This window comes from Gouania willdenowi, chromosome 14 (assembly GCF_900634775.1).
Source record: "Gouania willdenowi chromosome 14, fGouWil2.1, whole genome shotgun sequence".
In the NCBI taxonomy this organism is placed as follows: Eukaryota; Metazoa; Chordata; class Actinopteri; order Blenniiformes; family Gobiesocidae; genus Gouania; species Gouania willdenowi.
Genome location: NC_041057.1, coordinates 10,186,673 through 10,196,300, shown reverse-complemented (window position 1 = coordinate 10,196,300; position 9,628 = coordinate 10,186,673). Strand labels below are relative to the sequence as shown.

General features: G+C 34.5%; 1 protein-coding gene across 1 annotated transcript; it reads left to right on the top strand.

Moving 5' to 3' along the window:
• The first annotated feature begins 208 nt into the window (after positions 1 to 208).
• On the top strand, positions 209 to 7,928 carry zcchc10 (zinc finger, CCHC domain containing 10). Its single transcript, XM_028467173.1, has 4 exons — positions 209 to 263; positions 3,511 to 3,672; positions 3,939 to 3,980; positions 7,593 to 7,928. The coding sequence occupies exons 1-4, from the start codon at positions 223 to 225 to the stop codon at positions 7,822 to 7,824; spliced, it is 477 nt and encodes a 158-aa protein (XP_028322974.1). The 5' UTR covers positions 209 to 222; the 3' UTR covers positions 7,825 to 7,928.
• The last annotated feature ends 1,700 nt before the right edge of the window (positions 7,929 to 9,628 follow it).

Genomic DNA, 9,628 nt, shown 5'->3' with positions numbered 1-9,628 from the left:
TGTATTCTGGCTTTAGCAGGAGTTTAGTTAATTACACAAAAATCTAAAACAACAAAAAGCAGTAAATTAAATTTAAAAAAATAAATAAATAAGTCTGGAAAAAAAGGAGAATGTAAAAACGTTTCTGCGTTTGACCAGCATCCTGTTTGAAAGAAAGGATGCTCGCCACCAGGGGGCGCACACTGTATTAAATTTACCGGAAGTGCATTCGAAAGAAACATCATGGCGACTCCGATGCACAGACTGATAGCCAGGAGGCAAGCGTGAGTACAAATTGTTGAACTACATCTAATATAACAATTTGGCTGCGTTTTCCTCAGTTACAAAACTGGCTTATTTTTTTTATTTATTTATTATTTTTTTTAACAAGTTACACGTGATCTCGTAGATGTCGGTTCCGGACAGAGCGGTTGTTGCTGCGCTGGCTTTTTGACAAAGAACAGAACCGGCGACGATCAGCAATAACATTACGACTACATGCCTTTACTTGTAGTCGCTTTGAAGTAAAATCAACTGAATAAAATAGAGTTTTAAGTGCGCCCCGAGTTATTTAGCATCGATATGTTTTTTATAATTAAAGCCTGAAAGCTTCAACCTATGGGTCAGCACCCCAAAGTGGGTCGAGTTTTGTTTCCAACTGTGAATGATAAATAAAGGACTTCTGGTTGGAACTCAGAGGTCTTAACATTCACTTAAATCCACTTTTTAATCAAGTAATTCTCCTCAAACATACATGGCAAAGATAAATAACGAGTCAAACTAATGACAATATGAAAGTATGGAACAATTTGTAGCTGAGATAATACAGAGTGTCCTAACATATAATAGTATACACCAGTTTTCATGAATTTCTATTAAAAATAACCAGTACAGTAAAGAAGTGGTGTAGTTTGTGTCTCCCAATTCCAGATGAACGAATCAAAAAATTCTAATGAATAAGAACGAGCAGTCTATGAAGTACAGACCCTTTCCAAAAAATTAGAATGTCATAGAAAAGTTGTTTGATTTCCATAATTCCATTCAAAAAGTTAAACTTTCATAGATTATAGATTCAGGGCCCACAATTTGAACGATTTGATGTATTTATTTGTTTATTTTTTACACAATTTGGGCTTCCAGCTCATAAAACCCACAAAAACAGGAATTCAAAAAATTAGAATACTGTGAAGAAATCACCATTTACTTCTCAGTTTTTGCAGAAAAAAAGAGTAGAAGGACTGGACTGTTGGCCAGTGGTCCAATGTCCTCTTTTCTGATTAAAGTAAATGGGAATCAAGGTCCAAGCGTTTGGAGGAAGATGGGTGAGGAACAGAACCCAAGCTGTTTGAGGTCCAGTGTGAAATATCCACAGTCAGTCATGATTTGTCCTCAAGCAGTTTGGGTTTTGTTCCTCACCATCAATATACTGACATTCTGTCTGTACGCAGCGCCCCTATTTGGCCAGTTTAGGTCACGTGATAGGTCAGCCATTGGCCAGTTTAGGTCACGTGACTAAGACTAAACCTTACCTTGAACCTAACCCTAAAAATTGTTGCAATATTGGGTTATAACCTAAGCTTAAACCTAACCCTAAGACGCTACAAATGTGTACTTCGGTAACTGTACCAATAGCACCGGGGGTTGTCCGTACGGCAACTGTACAAATGACACTTTTTTTTTTTTTTTAGCTACTCCGCTAACCCTTTTATTTTAACCATAACTCAACCCTATCCCTAGCCTAGGAAATACCCTAAAATATTTATTTTTGTCGTATATGTAGTTTTGAAGGTGGAATTTTTCGTGTTAAATATGTTAAAATGAAAAAATATATGTCAAAAGTGGGATTCGAGCCCACGGCAGCAGAAGGAAGAATCCTTGAGTCAGGCACCTTAGACCACTTGGCCATCTTGACACGGCTAAAACACAGCCACATTACGCTTGTAGAGTAAAGGTTCGGAAAAAGTCCGGCAACATCATCGGTCGTACCTTTAACGCATCTGTAGACACTTTCTTAAATCAATAAACACATTTACTTTGAACGGTCTTACACGTTTCCACATTTGTTGAGAGTGCTGTCACCTAATTGGTCACAGTGCAGGTAAGGGTTGGCAATAAGAATAACGTAAAATGGCATTTTCATTGCCGTTAAAGCGCATAGTTTTTTTTAATTTTTTTTATTGTATGTTTTTGTAGATCCTATATCGGTGAAATAAAGGATGTGTTGTTTCATGTTCAAATAGAAGCTACTTCTATGGTGCTATTAGAGGGTAACACCTTTAATTACTGGTGTGCAGATACAATGCACAAGATAAAAGCTAACCTGGTCATTACAGCTGCAGAAGAACAGTTGATGCCAATGTGATGATGTTGTGCAAAAAAAACTTAAAATTAAACGATGCAAAATCCCACCCTCCATTACAGGAAATAGGAAGAGAGGAAACATAGTTTTTTAAAGCTCTAAGAAATGAACAAAGAAAAACGATATACCATGCATACATATAAATAAATGTTATAGGAAAGGGTTCATTTCACAAGGCTTTGTGTTCACACACCTATTGGCAAAGTGTGTATTAATCAGCAGCATCATAAATATTTTGTGATATTCAATTTTATGTCAAGAACAGTGGTTATGGAAAACTTGGAAAATATCAGCTACAGCTACATTTCTAATAGATCATAATAAATAAGGGTCTAAAATAAAAGGTAATCAAATGCAACTTTTTAAATGTCATTTTATTTAAACATTGACTAAAAAATGTATATAAAACTAATATAGCTCTGCATAGGGATGTAACGATTCACTCAACTCCCGATACGATTGGATTCACGATACTGGGTTCATGATATGATTCTCTCACGATTTATTTTACAAAATGGGACTGTATACAAATGATGACTGAAAAATATTCCTTTATTTTTTGGGGGGGGGAAATAGAAAATACTGTACTAGTTTCCTTTTATTTTTCATTGTCAAAAGAATCACTTGATAAACTATTCAAAACAATACAAATTCTGGTTCTATAGTAAACAATGCAAAACTACATTAAAAAAAAAAAGTCTGCATTGTATTTACGGCAGATATTTGTTTGAACCAGCAGAGGGCGCTGGTAACCCAGTGGTCGGTTGGCATGCAGATATTATTGCAGTGAAGAAGAGATGCTATGCTAGCAGACAGAGCTAATAGAAAAACGTGACTTTTACAGATATTCACGTAATATTACAGATATTCTTTTGGTGCTAAAGGGGTAAAGAATCATTTATGAACATGTTTAAGAGTAGAAGGCGGCCAGAAAGAAAGTAGTAGCAGATTACTCCCGCTGCCTCAGCATTTGGACAAGAGAAGGATAAATATATAGCGCCCTCTGCTGTTTAAAAAAAGTACTGCAATTCAATTTTTAGAGCATCGATGTTGATGCACAGGTTTCCTCAACTTGGTTTATTTGGTGAAAAATCAATACATTTTTATTAAAATTTTTTGCAATGGGTCAAAAATAAATGAAAGTTTTGTTTTGTTTTGTTTTGTTTTTTCAGAGAAGCTAACAAACAAAATGTGCGCTGCCAGAAGTGTCTGGAGATGGGACACTGGACATACGAGTGTTCAGGGAAGAGGAAATACGTCCACCGACCAACACGAACAACTGAGATGAAAAAGAAGCTTAAAGAAATAGAAAACAAACCCTTAGCCATCACTGGGTAAAACATCCCCCAGTTTTTTCCTCTTCAAATATCATATTATGTTGTCCTGTTTGATGGATATGTTTATTTTGTTCTTTAGAAAGCTTTAAAACAGGAAATCTCTTATTCCTAAAAGTCTCTTGTTTATTATGATTGTAAACCGATTACATTACACAGGTGAAGTATCAGCTAACTTTCACTACTTATAGCACCACACTTTATATTGAAACGTGTTCGTGTTTAATTGTATATCATTTGATATAATCTTTATTTGTCTCTCACAGACCAGGAAGAGAAGAGTCGAGCGAGAAGAAGACTAAAAAGAAGTAAGAAAGATGTGATACACACACCACATTATTTATTATTTTTATTATATTATTATAATTATTTGGGAAAGGTTTTTGCCTTGTACATCGAAATTACATATATACAGTTAATTAACCACCAACACTCACTCACACACTACATTCATACAGAATGGTGAAAAAAAAACCTAATTTAAAGGAGTTTGTTTATAGTTTTTTTTTAAGTCTTATCTTTACGGAAGGGGGTGAGGGCCAAATTTGATGGAGAAAATAATTCTGGGCAAATCAAGAGTAAAGTGAAAATGTCGAGAATAGACTCAAAATGTCGATTAAAACTGAAATTTTGAGAATAAAGTTGAAATATAATGGCGAGATTAAAGTCGAAAAGCCGAGATTAAAGTAAAAAATTTTAAAAACGAATTCAAAATACAATATTGTGATAAATGTCCAAGGTTTGCTAATAGAAGTCAAATCTACAGAAGCTGACTAGGGCCAATTCACCAGATAACAACAAACCGCAAAATGCCGTGTATCGATGAATGCGTTAAACTAAACTTAAAAGTTGGGTTTAATTACAAAGATTCTTTCTCTGTTAGCTCATAAACATGGCGTTGTGATTTCTTTAAGCAGGGTTCTCGTGGATCCTTTAAATGTCTTAAAAGGTATGAAATTCATTATTCTAAAAATAAGGCCTTAATTGTCATAAAAATGTCTTAAATCAATGTTTCAAAAGTCTTAAATTTTAACACAAAAGTATGATTTTATGATTGGAATTAGTCTCACATTTCGAAGTAAATGGTAACATTTCTGTTTTTTTTTTTTTTTTTAAATGTATAAATAACATCTGAAAATGTAATTTTAACGAAAATTTCCTGTCCAACAAATATTTTTTTCATGGCTTTTTTTAATGGTTTTTAGTTTTTGTATTTTTGTTATTGTTTTTATAGATATTTGGCTAATTTTGTTGTCATCTTGTGTTGTTGGAGTGATTTAGATTTTCTTTTTGTGTATTTTTGTGTGTTTAATTTGGGGGCCGCCAGTTGCACGTCTGCTCTAGACACTAGAAAAACCTTAAAACTATGTAATTGATGTGGCGTTTTTTCCACCCAAATATGTTTACTGTGAAGCTGGTCTTAAAATTGAATTTGAAATGCAATAAAAAGTCTTAAAAATTCCCGAATTCAATTTGACTAAAGTTGTAGGAACCCTGTTTAAGGACTTTTAAGACATATTGGCAAAAATTTAATTTGTTCAGTAGAAAAATCAGTGAAGTTTGGAAGAGATGGAGCATTCAGTCCGTCTGTAGCTATTGAAGAGCCGTATGGAAACAGATTAGATGAAGACTGTTGTCATATATGGTGAATTGGACCTAGTTTGCATCTATAGATTTGACTTTTTCACGATATTGTATTTCGAGTTCATTTTCGAAATTTCAACTTTAATCTCGACATTATATTTCAACTTTAATCTCGACAAAATTATTTTCTTCATCAAAATTGTCCCTAATCCACTTCCATACCATCAAGCAATATGATTAGAATAATAATAAATCACATATTTATTTATTTTTAGAGAGCTGACATGGTATTTCAGGAGTTAAGCTCCCCTTTTTCTACTGTTGGTAAATGGTGATAAAGGTGTGTTAGAAAAGTGAGGTTTTCTCTGAAGGTTAAAGACGTCAATCGGCTCATCTGAAAAGCTGCTTCGCTCACTGAGGAGTGGGCAGGTGTGCACTGTGTCACGATGAGGCAGACGAGGTCTCAGTAGAGTTAAGTGTCCCGATAATTACCTTTAAGAGAAAAGTGAAGGAAGCACTGACTGAGCTATGACTAAACTGTTGGGTCGTGGGAAGGGACACATTACAAATAGCTACCAAACCGATGGTGGATAAATGGAGGTTTTTACTTCTTATGAATATATATTCTTTGCTGTTTTTATCTGTGAGGGATCATGACATTACAGGTTGTGTTGTCCCACTCCACAATGATGAAATTAAACACGCCATATGCATGTTTGTGTTTTAAAAATGACCCTTTTTTTAACTCAGAAACTAACAGTAAAGTAAGTTTGCACATTCGGACATTGAAGCAGGATTTTCCATCTAAAAGAGGCCTTAGACCTGATGACTAAATACTTAATTAGAAACCCATACTTTTATAAGTTTAAACTGCTCGTCTTTACTTTTTGGTGAAGCCAAGTTTCAGCCATTTATAAACACCTGCGCTCTCTAGTGGAGAATGTTGGTAACGATGAGGCATGTGGTCACTTTTAAACTATTTGAAATGTATTATCAATTAATTTAATTTACTGCATCGTATTTTTAAAAAAATATTTGTCGATTTAACCCTCCAATTATTGATACTAGACATTATTGACATTATAATTATTTTTTTTTGCACAAGACTTGGTCCATTAATGACTGCTTGCATTCATTGCAGTGTTAAGCAAACAAACAGATAATAACAGAACCGCAAACATAGAGATATGTTTTTGTTTTTTTGTATTATTGGATGAAAACCCTCATATCTCTGGCTGAACAAGCCTCACTGGCTTCAAACAAAAGCTGAGACGCTGCATCACATACACCTGTTTAAGCTTCATTGTAGGGGTGTGCATTGCCATGAATCTGACAATATGATAGAATTCACTATTTGCATGTTATGACGCAACAATACAATATACTGTACATTGCGATATATCTCAATATCAATAATTACACATTTACAAAAGTACACAATGGTATGAAATACAATTTATTTAATTTTTTTTCCAACTTCTGAGAACAAGTAATTGTTAAATAACTGTAATTCAAGTACCAATATAAAAAAACAGGTGGTATATTTATCAAACTGTCAAATATAATTTTTTTTTAAAACTGATTAAGTTTTCAAATTCTATTAAAAAAAAAAAACAGATAGATCAATAAAAGTGCCCAGTATGTTTTATGAAAATAAAGCGCATTCAGCTTCCAAAGCTAAAATGCATTAAGGAGTGAGGTAGTGTAAAGTCTGATATGGTTCACTGACACCTCGTGACCAGGCGTTTACATGTTCTTCATATGTTTAGATGGATTAATTAGATGAAGGTTTTCTGTTAAAAAGCATGATTTTTGAAAAACCATTTGGACATTTTTTGATCAATATGATAATCGTGCGGTGAAATATTGCGATATATCACCGCATCGATTTTCTCCTACGCCCTTCCTTCATTGTCCCTCTAATTCCTCATATTTAGACCAGATATAAAAGTGGGATTTTTTTTTTTTTTTAAAGCCTCTGGTGTCATTCAACCCATTTTATTTTGCTTCTTTTATCTTTGTTGGATATCAAACCTTGTTGGAGCTACGTGCAGTAACTACACGCAGTACAGGAGTTGTTTTGTTGATCCACGCTGTGTTTGATTCAGTGAACGGGTCAGATGTCATGAGTTAATAATAGATTAGCATCTGTGAAAAAGCGTTGGTGTTTGTCACTGCTGTCCAAATCTGAAGCATGACGTACTTGTTGTGTTCGTGAATATTAACCGATGTGAACAATAAGTGTGAACAACAGGCTGTCTGTGTAGTTTGAGGTCACTCTAGTGTCCACTCTGTTGACTGTGGATTTGTTTTTTTGCTCCACCTTTTCCTCCCAGGACCAAAGAGTCCAATAGCAGCAGCGACTCGGACGGCTCCTCCAGTGACTCATCATCAGACAGCAGTGACGACTCCAGCTCCTCTTCCAGTGACAGCAGCAGCGAGAGTGACGACGACAGCTCTTCTTCATCCTCCTCATCCTCCTCCTCTTCATCTTCTGACAGCGTAGACTCTGGAAGCAGCAGCGATTCAGACCAAGGACCTCCAAAAAAGAAGAAAAAGAAGAAATAGATGTCAGGGCGTGGCTTGTCTTTATTTTTTACTAACCGTTAGAATTTGCTGATCTGCTGATGTGCAGGTTTGATGTTAATAAATGAGGATGATGGACAATGTTATCTTTTTTTTTTTTTTTTTTTTGACTTCTGGCACTCGATTATTTTTTTGACACTTTTGAGCTTTGTTGATAAGTTTCTGTCAAACGTTCTCGTTCAGCTCAAAGTCTTTCATAGAACTGTGATGTATTTAGATGTGAAGCAACATCTGAAACTAAATGTTACGATTTTGTCATTTCAAATGACATTAATGCTTCTTTCACTGTAAAATAAACTTTTCCTGATTTTTGAAACCATGAACAGGTGGTACAACTTTACAATAAAACTACAACACATAAGAATATAAGAAATATACTGTAATAATAGCTTATCTTTGTTGTTAAAATTCCGGCTTTTGTACATTTTTCCGAATTCTACCCATCAGGGAACATTACTCTTTAGAATAAATGACAATTCTGCAATGCCCTGGTATTTTTAAGGATTATACTTAATGATTTAATGAGATTTTTCAACAAAAACAACGCAGGGTCACTCTAGTGACCGCTAGTTTGAGGGAGGCTAAGAAGTGGCTCACAGCCTTAATTTACACCATTACTGTGAACTATAATTGTTAAAAATGACAACCTTGTTGCACAAATTATGTCATCTTCAAAGGAGAACAGCATGTGTGCATTTTCCCATATAGATGCAGCCTGTCCAGTTAAATAACTAGACATATAGAGGCAGATAAGATAAGCAAAAGCTATAATGTGGTCTTAAAAGGTGTGTAAATGTATTTTTACACGAGTTCCCATTATTTTTCACGTATCTTAAACAACTTTTTAATAGTTTTGGTGAGTTATTTGCACAAGCCGAAGACTTACTGAAGTTGGATTGCATTTTTACATTAGAAAATGATTATTTGGCACTAAAGCTGCCTTTTTCTTATTGTTTGCTAAAGCAATAAACATTTAAGGAGTTTCATGTTAATATCTAGACTAGAGATCCCCACAGTGGATTTGAAATCAAACAATAAAAATGTATTTAATGGGTAGACTTATTTTAGGGTGAGGTGAGGGTTTGCCACTTTAATTATTTCCTAATTCTTCACATATAATGACAGCAGCTGGTGTTGAATGTGGAGGTTTTCTTACCTATGTATTCACAAGTCTTCCTGTAAAAGAGAGAAACATAAAATACAAACGAAGGAACTGATAAGTTCAGTTACACTTGTAATGAACAGATACTACATATATATATATAGAGAGAGAGAGAGAGAAGTGCGCGACATAATATCGCGATATTACATTGCGCGATATATCGTGACATTACATCGCGTTATTCTCGAATATATATATATAAAAAAATCAATATGGATGTCTTTAGAATTGATCCAAGAATCGCGCTACGTAATATCGCGATATATCGCCGAATCAAATTTTTTCAACACCACTAATTTGGTGAATATGGTCTCCAAATGTGCTGTAGGAGTATGTACGTTGACTCATAGGATAAAGCAGATACAGAAAGGGAATAAATAGCATACACGATTCAATCTCTGCCTGCCAGCTGCTACTTCCTCTATTGCACAGGAAGTGTTTTTTTTTTTTGGTAGATATTAATACACACGCAAACAATATAGCCGTTGACAGCAAAAGTGTTTTTAGCGTATTTAATAACGCTGAATGTGGTTGGGTTTTATTAAACAGTTAACTAAAAAATCCTGCTTACTACCATATCACACAAAAAAATTAAAATGAGAGACACCGTGGAATAAATCAAAA

What these genes read in the sequence shown, in the direction of transcription:
- zcchc10 (XM_028467173.1), top strand. Translation starts at nt 223, where the DNA reads ATGGCGACTCCGATGCACAGACTGATAGCCAGGAGGCAAGC. An exon ending in CTGATAGCCAGGAGGCAAGC is followed by an intron (nt 264 to 3,510) that starts GTGAGTACAAAT and finishes TTGTTTTTTCAG; the next exon opens with AGAAGCTAACAAACAAAATG. An exon ending in AAACCCTTAGCCATCACTGG is followed by an intron (nt 3,673 to 3,938) that starts GTAAAACATCCC and finishes TGTCTCTCACAG; the next exon opens with ACCAGGAAGAGAAGAGTCGA.